Below are 15371 nucleotides of genomic sequence, written 5' to 3'. Positions count from 1 at the left end.
AAACATGCCTAAACGTACATATGCTGAAGCATCCAAAAGACACCAAACAGTTTCAACGCAAACAGATATATCAGTTCCACCAAAAGTGCCAATTTCTGAATGGCCTCAAACATTGCTATCACCTGCATCACAGTCAACAAAACACCAAACAGTAGATAGGACAAACAATACCCCGATCTCGATACCATCTACTGGTAAATCAGATTCAGTTACTCCAGATCAGAAGGAAAATTCAGTTCATGTTAGAAAGAAATTATCTGATAACACATCTATGGATATTGCAGAAAACAATACTTGTGATGAACCCATTCTAGATCTTTATGCAGAAGACGACATGGACACACGTCCATTCTTTTCAAAAAAGGACAAAATAAAAATTGACCGTCACAAGCAGAGTAACATTAAAATACAGACAGATTCGACTTCTAATTCAAAACCTACACAATGAACAACAACATAGTTCAATGGAATTACAGAGGCTTTCGCAGCAACATAGATGACATATATGAATTAATTGACCGCTATCATCCTGTGAACATCTGCCTACAAGAAACAAATCTAACACCTCAAGTGTCCATGTCAGTTAAATATTATACTCTTTTTCAACAATACAAGACAAACAGTGCTCATGGTGGAGTGGCCATACTCATAGGCTCAAGGGTTCCTTGTAAGGAGATTCATCTTCAAACTGACTTAGAAGCTGTTGCAGCTCGTGTAATGATTGGCATTGCCTTAACGATTGTTTCAATATATCTCCCTCCCAATCAGCAATGTACAATTCATGAACTAGAAAACCTTGAGTTGCAGTTACCATCACCAGCCTGCTTATTAGGAGACTTTAATGGACATCATCCTTTATGGGGATCCCCCATCACAGACAGACGTGGAGAACTTATTGAAATACTACTAGACAGGCAGAATTTAACATTACTGAGCACATTCATTTTCCTACTTGAGCATCATCTGCAATTGACCTCTCGATCTGCTCTCCGATCCTGTTTCCAAGTGTTGAATGGACAACACTGGACAACCCTCTCAACGGTGATGACTATCCAGTAATATGCAGAATTCAAACCACCAATTCCAAAACAACTGATACACAAATGAAATGGAAGTTTTCTAAAGCAGACTGGATAAAATATAAAAGTTGTGTCTCTTTTGATGATCACATCATTGAGTCTACTGCTATCAATCCGTCATGAAGCATATCACAATGCAGATACTGTCAGCTGCAAAAGTTGCCATCCCACAGTCTCAATTAAGAAATCGTAGACATACCAATCACTGGTGGAACAATGATTGTAACAAGGTGAAAAGAGAAAAGAATGCAGCATGGAACTTATTCTGAAAATACCCTACCACTGCCACTGCCAACCTTATTAATTATAAGAAACTTAGAGCCAAGGCATGGTACATCAGGTGAAAGGCTAAAAAGGACTCTTGGATAAAATTTGCTTCATCAATCAATAAGGATACCGAAGCCAGAATAATATGAAAAAAAATCAGGCAGCTAAATGGTAAATACCTTACATCACCTGCACCTATTCTTAACTGGAATGGGAAGGAGATCTCTAATCCTGTAGATATTGCAAATACATTAGGAACTGTGTTCTCAAAATTGCCAGCCTCCATTGCATATCATCCATCATTCCAAAAAATTAAAGCCGATGCTGAGAAATTTAAACTAAACTTCCAAACTACCTGCCATTTACCCTACAATCAAGTGCTCACACTATCAGAATTTAAAGCATCTATAAATAGTTCCTGCAACAGCGCCCCTGGCCCTGACGGAATTTACTGTGTAATGCTTAAACATCTAGATCAGCAATCATTATCCTCACTGCTAAAATTTTACAAACTGATTTTGTACAAACAGCCGAACTGATTGTTGCTGATTAGTTTTCTAGACTCGAGATACCACGTTAACTTTAGAAAAAAATGGTGCATCATCGATTAATGTAGTACCTTGAGTCTAGAAAACTAATCAGCAACAATCAGTTTGGCTTTCAGAAGAATAGATCATCCTTAGATCTCATGATAAAGGCTGAATCAAACATAAGAAATGCTTTTATCAGGAATCAACATCTTGTCATGGTGTGTCTCGATATAGAAAAAGCTTTCAATACCACATGGTGTTATGGAATCTTAAAGGATCTCCATTCTGTAGATATGAAAGGGCATTTACCATATTTTATTCAAAACTTCCTTTTCCACAGGACTTTCCAAGTCCGATACCGGCAGGCTCTGTCTTAAACATACATTCAATAAGGAGTCCCACAAGGCTCTGTCGTCCGTGCTACTTTATTTGCTATACGAATTAACAATATTACAAATAGCATTCAAAACACTGTCGACTCATCTCTATGCTGATGATTTTACAGTATCCTGTCATTCCCAGAATGTAAATTACATTGAGAGGCAATTACAAATATCGATAAATAATATTCAACTATGGTGACATGAAATGGATACAGACTATAAAACCACAAATCTACAGCTATCCACTTCTGCAACAAACAAAAAATCCTTCCAGATCTTGAGCTACATTTGGACAATCATCCTCTTCCAATCACGAACAGCTTTCGTCTCCTGGGGATAATTTTTGATAAGAAGCTGAATTTCCAAGAGCACGTCAGACACCTACGAATCACTTGTCTTAAGAAAATGAACGTACTCCGGGTCGTCTCTAGTATGTCCTGGGGTGCAGACCGTTATACACTGCTCCACTTATATAGGTCTCTAATTAGATCCCGGCTAGACTATGGTGCACCTGTTTACGACTCAGCTAGGGAGAGCACCTTAGCCCGTCTTGCACCCATCCAACACTCTGCTCTTAGGATTGCCCTAGGTTCATACAGAACATCACCAGTTCAAAGTCTGTATGTTGAGGCTCACGAACCTCCACTCAGTATCAGAAGAAAGATGCTATTATTGAATTACTCAGCTAAAATTAAAACCTTCCCCATTCATCTTATTTGGCGACTACTGTACGATCCGCAATGGACAACACTCTATAGAAACAAACAGAGACCAATCTGACCAACTGGTATCAGATTACAGAACCTATCAGAATACTGGAGTTTTAACTTTCACAATATCATCAGAGATTTAAAAGATCCGGAACCCCTGTGGATTACCTTAACTCCTGCTTATGATGATTTCTTTGAAAAATGTGGAAAAGATGCTATAGCAGATTTTTAACATCAGTCAACTAACTGTTATCTTCTCCTGGATCCCAGGTCAGAGTGGTATTCCTGGAAATGAGTGCGCTGATGACGCTACAAAGCATCCTTCCAACAACATAGCCATATCAAATGATCTGGTCCCATATCCCGATTATAAACACAATATACAGAAAATATGTAAAGAACAATGGACACTTCTGTGGAAAAAGCAAACCCACAATAAGCTATTTCAACTGAAACCTGAACCACAATTATGGACATCTAGCCTCTGCAAAAATAGAAAAGAAGTGTTCCTAGCCAGAACTCAAATCGGCCATACTCACCTCACTCATCTGTTTTTGCTCACAGAAAATGAATCTCCTCAGTGCACACACTGTTTGCAACCACTCTCAGTGGAGCACCTACTAATTGAATGTAGCTTGTTCAACATTGCCTGACAGTCTACTTTCAGCTCCATCTCAAACCCTATGTCAGTCAGCAGCATCACGGGCAATGACGCAGAACTCTGAATTTTTCACTTACTTGAAACGATTTAAAATGCATGAACGATTCTAATTGCTACTAGAGCAGTTATCACACGTACCCTCACTTACTTTGATAGGTGCAATATGGCCTATGTAGCCCTTGTGCCAGAAACTCCCACAACAACAACAAGGGATAATCCGGGCAGATCATTCTCTTCTCCTGTAATGCTGATATACTTCCCTGCTATTTCAGACGCAATGAAAACAAGGGAACCTAATGAAAACATCATGCAAACCAAGAAAGAACCTCACTATTTTCAATTTCCATGGATATCCCATTTATACTGATCATACTTGATCTGGTTACAATACTCTTGATCTGGTTATCAGCAATGATCATTCATGTACAGTCGGTCCTCGTATAACACGTGTTTGCATTACACGAATTCGATCATACACGATTTATAAATAGGGGAACGTTATCTTGTATAACACGAACCGAATTCGCTTATACACGATTCGCCTTTGTGTTTACAAGAAATGGCAGTCGAATGCGGAATCGCCCCAACTGCACGCAACACGATAGGAACGAAGAAGATTCTGAAAATGTATTTATGTGTTTTATATCAGTGAAGGGGAAACACATTTCACCATAATAACGTAAAAACCAACACAATTCCAGCTATCGATATAATCGCAAATGCAATTAGATGGAGTTTACTACCAGTTTATAACAGATTCCACTAGCAGAAACGCAACTGGAAATTGTTTTTATTGTTTTATGGTAGTAACCCCCAGAAATGTGCTTTAGTAAAATGTGAGGTGTTAATAGTGTATCTCGGCCTTTACGGTGTTGTTTATTCAGTTGCTACATGCACGCAGCTTTGTTTATGTGTATCAAGCGTGCCACCTCGTTTGTAATTGTGTTTTATTCCCTAAAAATGAGTAAAATACTTAAAAGGTGTGAAAAGGAAGCGTCCTGGCTAAGAAACTGCAGATTCAGAGAGAAAAAAAACAGAAGCAATATCGATAAACAGAGGCGGACTGGGTCAAAAATTCTTACCCGGGAAAATTTGTAGTGGCCTCATATTACGGTTTATGGCCAAAATCACACCAGCCTCCGGCCCACCGTGGTTTCCCCCCGTAAGGCTTATGGCCAGTCCACCACTGTCGATAGTGAAAAAATATGAAACTGTGAAACGCTTTGAGCAAAATGAAAGACCATGTGATATTGCACGTGCTACAGGCCTAAATGAGGCAACAACGAGAATTAGAAAGAATGCAGAGAAAATAAAAACTTTCATAGCAGGAACAACTCAAAGTGTAATTTTTTTTTTTTTTTTTTTTTTTGTTAGTTGTTGGTGCATCGGCTTCTGTGGTCATAATGCACCTCCCAAAGGTTTTTTTTGCATTTTACTCTGATCCAAGCCCAAGACAGGATTTGAACCCGCGACCTTTGGTTTGCCAGGCAGGCACTTTACCCACCTGGCTAGCCCCGTCGGCCAAAGTGTAATTAAAATCTTAAACGCTTTGAGCGAAATGAAAGACCATGTGATATTGCACGTGCTACAGGCCTAAATGAGGCAACGTGGAGAATTACAAAGAATGCAGATAAAATAAAAACAACTTTCATAGCGGGAACAACTCAAAGTGTAATTAAAATCCATTAGATTAAGACACAAGAATTGGAAGGGATGGAACTGCTGTCATCTCTTTGGATAGAAAATCAAACAAAAAGCAAGTTTGCTTACGATAGAAGCAAAAGCATTAGCAATATTTTATTACGACTTACGTATTATAATTTATACTTACGTATTATAAAATACGTAAGTATTTTATTACGACTATTTTATTTAATATAATAAATTTTTTACGAATAAAATACGTATTTTATCCGTAAAAAATACTTTTTTAGTATTAAAAAATACTAAAAATACTTTATTATAATATAATATTATTTTTATTACGTATTTTAATCGTTATAAAATACGTAAGTATTTTATAACGATTAAAATTACCCGATTATTTATTGTGTTTGGTAATATTTTGGTTCCAAATGTGTGTTCAATCTTGGGTGGTCGGCACATAACCCTACTTTTCCCATAGGGCCTGTTGTTTATATTGCACGATTTTGCATTGCACAAGGATTTCTAGGAACGCAACTATCGTGCTATACGAGGACAGACTGTATTAAGAATTTGCAGATAAAGGATCCACTAGGTGGCAGTGATCACAGTGTACTGATGTGGGATTTACTTAAAGATATAATTACCTTCAGGGGTAAAGGAAAGGGTTTTTGCTTCCTTAAAGGTGATTACAGTGGTCTCAGAAAGTTTTAAAATTCTGTACAGTGGGATCAACTGACGATGTTACCAACAGTAAATTTTAAGTGGGAAGAATTCAAGGAATTAATCATGGATGCTACTAAAAGTTTCATACCTATTAAGAAATATTATTCAAGGTTTAGGCCTAAATGGTTATTAGCATTAGTAGAGGCATATGATGCAAGAAAGCAAGCTTATGCAGCATCAGCAAAAAAAAAAAAAACCCTTCCACTTCACCCCTCCGTTCGTTCGAAATACCTGTCCAGCTGAGCCTTAAATTTATTTAGGCTATCAACTTCCACGACAAGGGATGGAAGTCTGTTCCACCAACCAACTACACGCTGGCTAACGGCAAATTTCCGCACATCTATTACATCTGTCTTTCCTCAATTTGAATTTATGCCCTCTCAGGTGATTATTCTGAGCAAGAGGCAGTATCCCATCAGCATTGAGCATGCTCAAACCATTCAAGGCTTTGTACACCTCTATCAGATCACCTCGCCAGTGCCTAGTCTCCAGACACTGCAATTTGCAAAATTTAAGCCTTTCTTCATAAGAGCAACCATTCATTCTGTTCACTAACCTTGTTGCCCTTCTCTGTACTTGTTCCAGCAGCTCTACATCCTTCTTGAAATGAGGCCTCCAGATCTGTATACAGTACTCAAGGTGCGGCCTGACCATTGCCTTATACAAGGGAATAATCACCTCCCTATCCCTGCTAGAAATATTGCTGCATTTCATTGATAAGACACCATGAGCTACTCTTGCAGCCCGTCTGCACTGCTCAGAGACTTCATATCTGCCTGCACAATTACACCCAGGTCGTTTTCATTCTCTACCACTGTCAGTGTAGTACCACAGAGTTGACACGTTGCTCTGGGGTTGCTGTTTCCCATATATAGTACTTTACATTTGTCAATGTTAAACTTCATTTGCCACCTCTCAGCCCATCTGCTCAACCTTTCCAGATCCTGTTGCAGCAGCATAGCGTCAGTAGCGTCCTTAACAACCCTGCCAACCTTTGTATCGTCTGCAAACTTGGACATTAAGCTTGATATACCATCATCAATATTATTTATAAATACAGAAAACAACAAGGGACCCAATACTGAACCCTGAGGGACACCACTAATAACATTAGTCCACGATGAACAATGTCCATTAATTACCACTCTCTGTCTTCTGCCACTTATTCTAGGTGGTAGATGACTTTCATCAACCGGTGAAATACCACCACTTTGCTTATTGGAGGCTTGAAGTGGTGAAACCCATGTTTAGTCTCTAGAGAAAAGTTTCCGGCATCCCCCTCCCCCCATACTTCTCCTTTAACCCATGCACGTTACTAAATACTATAGGTTTTGATACGTTTCGTGTTTGGGGTTTTCATTAAAAAAAAAAAAAAAAAAAACTCAACCATCCCTTTATCCATAGCAACAATTTGCCAACAATGCTACACTGCTCCAATTTGTGCAGCATTCTTCCATGTGCAACAATATCAAAAGCCTTTCTAAGATCCAAATATATAATATCAAAGTTATTTCCTGCATCCAATTCTTTTGTGACTACTTCATAGTATCTTGCCTGACCAATCAGATTGGTCAGGCAAGACCTTCCCTTAACAAAACCATGCTGTGTCTGAGCTATAACTAAATTCTTGTCAAGATGATCCTGCAGTGCTTCTTTAACCAGTGCTTCCATTAATTTTCCTGGAACAGAAGTTAAACTCACAGGTCTATAATTACTTGTGTCAGCCTTTAATCCTCCTTTGTGAATTGGGGTTACATTTGCACATCTCCAGTCTGTGGGTACCTCACCTGAGTCCAAGGAAGCTCTCATAATTATGGCTAACGGATTGCCTACTTCTTTTGCTGCCTCCTTTAATATAACTGGATAGATCCCATCCACCCCAGGTGCCTTTCTTGTATTTTTCTTCAACTATTTCTCCTCCACTTTACTCTCAATTATTACAAGATCATCTAGCTCACTGCCAGTGTTTACTTCATCTATGGCATTCCCCTTCCTGAATAACTCCTCATGTGTGAATGTAGATGCAAAATAATGATTTAGTTTCTTAGCTACCTGAGCAGGATCATGAACAGTTGAACCATCAATATCAAGTGGACCAATCTGATTCATCACCTTCCTTCTAGAGTTTACATAAGTAAAGAACTCCTTGCTGTTTTTCTTTGCATCCCTTGACAAAGATTTCTCGTAATCTGCCTTCGCCTGCCTAACGTCCTTTGTAACTTGGTTACAGATCAACTTATATCTATCATAGGCTTCTGTGAACTGTTATCTAATGAACTAATGAGACTCGTGACAGGGAAGAAAAATGCATGCAATGCATATAAATTATCAAGCGATTCAGAAGCCTATGGCTAGTCTGTAATCAGGTCACAAAGGAGGTTAGGCAGGTGAAGGAAGATTATGAGAAATTCTTGGCAAAAGATGCTAAGAAAAACAGCAAGGATTTCTTTACTTATATAAACTCTAAAAGGAAGGGGATGAATCTGATTGGTCCACTTGACATTGATGGTTCGACTGTTGATGATCCTGCTCAGATAGCAAACAAACTGAATGAGTATTTTGCATCTACATTCACACATGAGGAATTATTAAGGTTTGAAAATGGCAGAAGGTTATCAAATTGTAGCAGGATACTTAATGATTTGTAATAACTGAGAGCAAAGTGGAGGAGAAATTGTTGAAGTTAAACATAAGAAAGGCACCTGGGGTGGATGGAAGCTATTCGGTTATATTAAAGGAGGCGGCAAAGCAACTAAGCAAACCCTTAGCCATAATTATGAGAGCGTCCTTGGACTCAGGGGAGGTTCCCACGGACTGGAGATGTGCAAATGTATCCCCAATTCACAAAGGGGGGATCGAAGGGAACACGAGTAATTACAGACCAGTTAGTTTTACTTCTGTTCTGCGTAAAATGATGGAGTCACTGGTTAAAGATGCATTGCAGTATCATCTAGACAAGACTGCAGCAATAATTCAGACACAGCATGGGTTTGTTAAGGGAAAGTCTTGTCTGACAAATTTGATAGGATATTATGATGTTGTTACAAAGGAACTGGAGCAAAAAATTATTTTGATATCATATATTTGGATTTCAGGAAAGCCTTTTTACACTGTTGCGCATGGAAGACTATTGTACAAATTGGAGCAGAATGGTATTAAGGGTAAGTTGCTACAATGGATAAAAGGATGGTTAAATGGGAGAAGAAGAGGGTGGTAATCAATTGGTGCTGCTCTACGTGGACTAATGTTATTAGTGGAGTCCCACAGGGTTAGGTGTTGGGTCTACTGTTGTTTTGTATATTTATCAATGATATTGATGAAGGTATATCCGGCTTAATGTCAAAGTTTGCAGATGATACAAAGGTTGGCAGGGTTGTTAATGGCAATGTAACAGGATCTAGATAATTTGGGCAGATGGGTTAAGAAGTGGCAACTGAAGTTTAACCTTGACAAATGCAAAGTACTGCATATGGATAGAAATAATCTGAGAGAAACGTACCAACTGTGTGGTACTACACTTAAAGTGGTAGAAAATGAAAAATACCTGGGAGTAATTGTGCAGTCAGATATGAAGTTTTCTGTGCAATGCAGACAGGCTGCCAGGGAAGGTCATGGGATTTTGTCAATGATATATAGGAATTTTGCTAGCAGGGAAAAGGAGGTGATTGTCCCTCTGTATAAGGCAATGGTCAGGCCATGCCTTGAGTGGTGCATGCAGGGCTGGAGGCCCATTTTAGGAAGGATGTAGATTTACTTGAGCGTGTACAGAGAAGGGCAACAAGATTGGTTAAGGGAATGAAGGGATCCTCTTACCAAGAGAGGCTTAAGTTCTGCAAATTGTAGTGGCTGGAGACTAGGCACCTGCGCGGTGATTTGATTGAGGTGTATAAGGCCTTGAATGGGTTGTGCACGCTGAATTCTGATGGGATCCTTCCACTTCAAATTACGAACCTAAGGGGACATAAATTCAAATTAAGAAAAGACAGATGCAGAATAGATGTGCGGAAATTTGCCTTTTGCCAGCGGGTGGTTAATTGCTGAAACAAACTTCCATCTGTTGCTGTGGAAGTTGATAGGTTGAATAAATTTAAGGAGGAACTAGACAGGCATTTGGAGGGAATGGTGTGTTTTTTTTTTTTTTTTTTTTTTTTGGTTGATGCTGCATACACTCATACACTTGCTTTCTTGCATCACATGCCACTACTACTACTACTTGATCTCTAAAATATGATTCACATTTTTGTATTATTTTTTAATATGAGCAGATTTTGCAACAGGTAGGGATGAGTGCATATTCCCATTGTGATGCAACACACTTCCGAATTGTTACTTGATCTGTCTTCGAAAAGGTGTTACTCATCTCTATAGTGACTAATATAAATTACTCTATAAAGACTAATTTCTTTAAAGCAGGAACAGAAGAATTGTTTAGAAAAATGCATTTCTGAACAGATTTCCATCTGGTGTGGAAGTTGATAGCTTAAATAAATTTAAGGCTGAACTAGACAAACATTTGGATTGACTGGATGGGTGAAATGGGAAGTTTTTTTTTTTTTTTTTTTTTTTGGGTTGATGCTATATAAGCTTGCTTGCTTTCTTGCATCATACACCTCAATTAATGCTAAGTGAAATCTTTTTCTGGATGTGAACATTTTGAAACATCTGCATACCGAAAAAGACTAATCTAGCCTTTATTTCAGGAAGTCTATATACAGAGTAATTATAGTGCATGCATATATAAGTAATATGGATTAGTATGTCCCTATCATTGATGTTTGTTTTGAACATGACAAGAGCAGATGTGAAATTGGTCCAGAAAATTATTTGGTTGAAAGTGTTTGTGTGTGTTATTCCAAGCAGAGAGAATAGCTTTTTTCCAGGAAGGCTGATGAGTGATTTACAGAATAGCAAGAGGTAAATTAATAATTTGAATAATTTATAAAATATTATATTTTAATTATATCTTCATAATTTCTGTTTAATAAATGAGAAAAAATAAAACTTAGAAAGATGCTTGCTAGATAAATAACATGGATACTAGATGGTTTCATATGATATTAAATTTTTTTTTCTTTTCAAAATGAATATTTAGTGATACACTATTCTTATGTTAATAAATTGTTTTCTACTTTTTTTTTCAGGTAAAAACATTCAGATCCAAGGAACATTAGGTGGCCTCCAAGTATTAGATTTAATTACAGAGGGAACAAAATATCAGAGAATTATCAGTGTAGGGTATGATCCCTTAAATTTATATAATGAGGGTTACCCTGGGCAAGAGGGACAAACTTTATCTAAATCTGATATTGATGATGAAATACAGAAGAAGGCTTTGACATTCGTAATAACACGATTTGATCTTAAAAATGCAAGTACATCTCCATTATCCTCTCCCTTCCAAACAAGACCAATAAATTCAGAAGGGCATATGTCGATTTACTATCCTGGAACACTTGAAATAACAGCCAGAATGGCATCTCTGTGCTATACCCATTCTCCCCGTCTCATTCATGAATTGTCATCTTGTGCTACAGAATTTAAAGAATATATGACACTACTGGCTTATTCGATAAAGAGTGCTGCTACTGAGGTTGCTATTGGGATTGTTACCAAGAGAACTGATTCTCTAGCAGCTAACTTATACAGACGCACTGTGGAAATCTCTCCTGTCAAGAAATATCCTGTTGGACTTTTCATTCATACACCAACTTCAAACATTCCTTCTTTATTTGAAAAACAACACTTTGATGTTAGCCTGAAGTAAGTTTTCTGTAGGAATATTAGCATTTATTTAAGGAGTAATAAATTTCTTTGGAAATTAGATAATCTTATTTTACCTTGTCAGATCTAATCTAATGCAGTAATAACACTTGAACAACAGTGAAAAATTTTTCAATAGATAATGTGCTGGTCTTAATGTACTTTTTAATGCTGATTTTGAATGTACAGTCCATCCATATTTTCCTATCACTCTCAGTTTGCAATATATTTCATATTTTAGTTTCACCTATTTAGGTTATGGTCTGTCAGTTGATATTAGTTGGATTTCTGATTGGTTCAAGTTCTAGAAGCAGGAGTTTTCTCGATCTTGATGCACTGATCAGTTTCTGGACTATTTTATCTCAGCTGCTGCTTGTTTGTCAGACAGATATACAAAGCAAATCTTCCACAAATTTTTAACAGTGCACTCATGCTGTTTTTTTAGGGTCCATAGTCTAATGAAGGACAATTATAATGTAACTGAGTTGTCTATCTGTGCGTCACAGCATTGTATCTCTGGACCCACTCAACCTGTTGCCTTGAAATTTTGGACGGGTTTATAAATCATGTGGGCCAACATAACGCAATATTGATTGTTGTTGACAAAAATTTGTTTGTGAAGTGGGGAGACAAAAATGTTGTCGCCAACCTATAGCTTATTATATACCGTTGGAAAGAGCTCACTGAGTAGGTTTAAAATATAATTTTAAAATATTTTTAAAATTAAAAATGCCAGCACCAGACTGGAAAATGTGGGTAATTTTTGTTCCCCCCCCCCCTCTATTTCTGTTTCTAATGGAGCCAAAAATATAAAAAATCACATTAGCTATGCATTATTCAATTCTTATCAAGGGAAAACTATTCTGATTGAAATCTATCATTTACTTTTTGTGTTAAAATTAAAAAAAAAAACAATTTTTTATTGAACCTCGATAGTATGCTTCTTTTACTAAGTAACTGTCCTTTTGATGACAAAAAGGTTGCTAAATAGTTAGTTAATAAATCTATAAAGGCCGTTTATAAATTTTGCAACGAAAAGTATTTTTTAACAATTTTCAAAGCTGGAGTTGTCCTGGCAAGGAGGTACTCGGAGAGCCAGTGTTGAGGCGGTGGTGGTGGTGGGGAGGCACCTGCAAAGAGTCTTGCACGGCCCTCACCTACCAGTTGCTTCTCCCCCAAGACTTTAATCGGAAGAAGTTGGAGTCGCTTTTCCCACCCTTGTCATTCACAACAACTGGAAAGACTCAAATAGACAAAGTTTTTGTTAGTTCCTCAATTTTAGGCTGAACTGGGGTACTAGAAACTCTTTTTCAGTTACCATAAAGCTCTCTGTTTGAAATACTACACTAACGACCATTTGTGACTGCGGACCCTTCATCCTGAGTGCCTGGCACTCAGCAGTTGACCGATTTATTTGTTTTTGATGTTAGTTTCAGTTGAAGTTCTAAAAATGTCATGGTGTTAGTTAACCTAACCGCTTTTTTTATGCATATTTATTACACAATTACATGTCAAAGACGGTCTATAATGCCCCTTTTAGCTGACCGGGCTAGTCGGGTGGGTAAAGTGCCTGCCTCGCAACCCAAAGGTCGCGGGTTCGAATCCCGCCTCGGGCTTGGATCAGAGTACTGCAAAAACCTTGGGAGGTGCATTATGGCCACAGAAGCCGATGCGCCAACAACTACCCAAAAAAAAAAAAAAAAAAAAAAAATGTCCCTTTTGAAAATAGGATATGAACTTTATTTGGCTGCAAATTATGTGATCAGGACAAGAAATGGAATCCCTGTATGTGCTGCACTAATTTTCATCGTCATTTGCTATTTTCACAGTATGGAGGGGAGCTATAAAATCAAGTTCATGATCACTGTTTTGCATAACACAAATTGAATGAAGGAATGGAAAAGATAGAAAAAATTTAAGTACCTGAATATCCGTCAGTGATTAGATCAGTTAGTTGCATTGATGAAATACCTGTTTCTGGTCCTCTTATTAGAAAACTTGCTTATTAGAAAAGGAAAACATAGATGACCCAATGGAAGCAGTCCATACGAGCTCTGAATCAGAATAGAAATATCAAGACCTTAACCAGCCTTGTCTTATTACTCAAAATAAATTAAATAATCTTGTGCATGATTTAAATTTATCTAAAGCACACAGAGAGAGAGAGAGAGAGAGCTGTTCGAATCATTGCTGAAGGATTTCGAATTTACTACAAAATGATACAACTATGTCTATATTTTAGGAATTAGGGGAGAGAGCTTTCAGGCTATGCTACTTCAGAGGAAAAATACATCCATCTGTATACATCAAATTGGCCATGCTGTCCATATGAAAGAATCCTATGAGAACATACTAGGAACTAATGTTCAGAAAAGTACAGTACAATAACCAAAGATATTTCAATGTTATCAGGATCATTTTATGTTTACCTTCCCTTCACCACTGCCCTTCATGAAACTTGTACTTGGAAAGAAAAAATGCTGTCTATGAGCTACTAGTTGATTGAATGAAATATTTAGGTTTTTTTTTCAGTGCTTCACATAAAATTAGGTTTAATGACAAATTTTGTAAAAGCTATGACCAGAACAGAGATGGCTTTCAATATTTGAAACTAAAGTTTCCAGGCATTAGTGATGCCAGAATCAAAGTGGTCTATTCCTTTGTCTGCAGATCAGATCTTCTGAAAGATGAACATTTTTGAAAGTGTTAAATCCTTTGGATGCTTCTAAATATCTCAAGATACATCGTGAGCTCTTTTTTGGTCTCCAGTTGAAGAGATAATTATAAAATCTTAATTGTGAATATAATAGAAGTCTACCAAATCTCAATTACAATATATTTTTAAAAATACACTTTCTACATTCCCATTTAGATTTTCCCAGATAACCTTGGATCGCTTAGCGATAAATTGATGCATGTTTTTTTGTTGTCGAGATATTGCTACTATGGAGAATCATCAAGGAAGGTGGAAGCAATACAATTTTTTTCCTTTTCAGTCAGTGTCTGCAACAGACTTTTGTTGAACACTGGTTGAAAGATCTCCTGATTATTCAAAAAAGAAAAAGAAGCAAAAAAGAAAAGACTATTTTTATAAACGTCGATGTAATTTTTCAGATCATCTATATGAAATTTAAATGGCTGACAGTACGATACATTTAATTTCAAGTGAACTTGCATTGAGCTGCCCCGAGGTTTCCACCTATATGGAGCTAATACTCTCATCTGCTATGAAACACAGCCTGTCAAATTGGTTAGTAAAATAATAACACATCATAACAGATACCCCCATGGGTCAACTTAAAATGTAAGTGCTGATACTTAAGTAAGTCTAGCAATGACCATTGATCTTGTGGTGGGGACAGGCCATCATGCCATTGCCACCAATTCGGGTGACACTCAAGTCAAGTGGACCCAATTTCGGCAAAGTCCGGACGGTCTGTGACAGCCAAATCCTCTGCTTGCACCTTCACGATGGTGCGACTGTTAGTAATCCTGGGTATAACCCCCATGCACAAGTACATGGTGGGTGACCACCCAGGTGTGAACCAACGTAAGCAGGGGTTGAGGTGTGGCGCCCACACCACATGGAGGATTGCCGCCCCTCTATGTTA

General features: G+C 37.7%; 1 protein-coding gene across 6 annotated transcripts in view; it reads left to right on the top strand.

Annotated features, from left to right (window-relative positions):
- LOC150079291 (intermembrane lipid transfer protein VPS13D-like) overlaps positions 1–15371 on the top strand; it is a 1618665-nt gene that overhangs the window by 498413 nt on the left and 1104881 nt on the right. For all 6 annotated transcript variants that reach the window (XM_090383928.1, XM_090383929.1, XM_090383926.1 and 3 more), the window contains one exon: positions 11142–11760. In XM_090383928.1, coding sequence (XP_090240054.1) covers positions 11142–11760 — 619 coding nt within the window. The remainder of the gene's footprint in view (positions 1–11141; positions 11761–15371) is intronic.

Source organism: Mastigoproctus giganteus, chromosome 10 (genome assembly GCF_048544385.1).
Source record: "Mastigoproctus giganteus isolate SK-2022 chromosome 10, ASM4854438v1, whole genome shotgun sequence".
In the NCBI taxonomy this organism is placed as follows: Eukaryota; Metazoa; Arthropoda; class Arachnida; order Uropygi; family Thelyphonidae; genus Mastigoproctus; species Mastigoproctus giganteus.
This window is presented reverse-complemented; position numbering and strand designations above follow the sequence as displayed.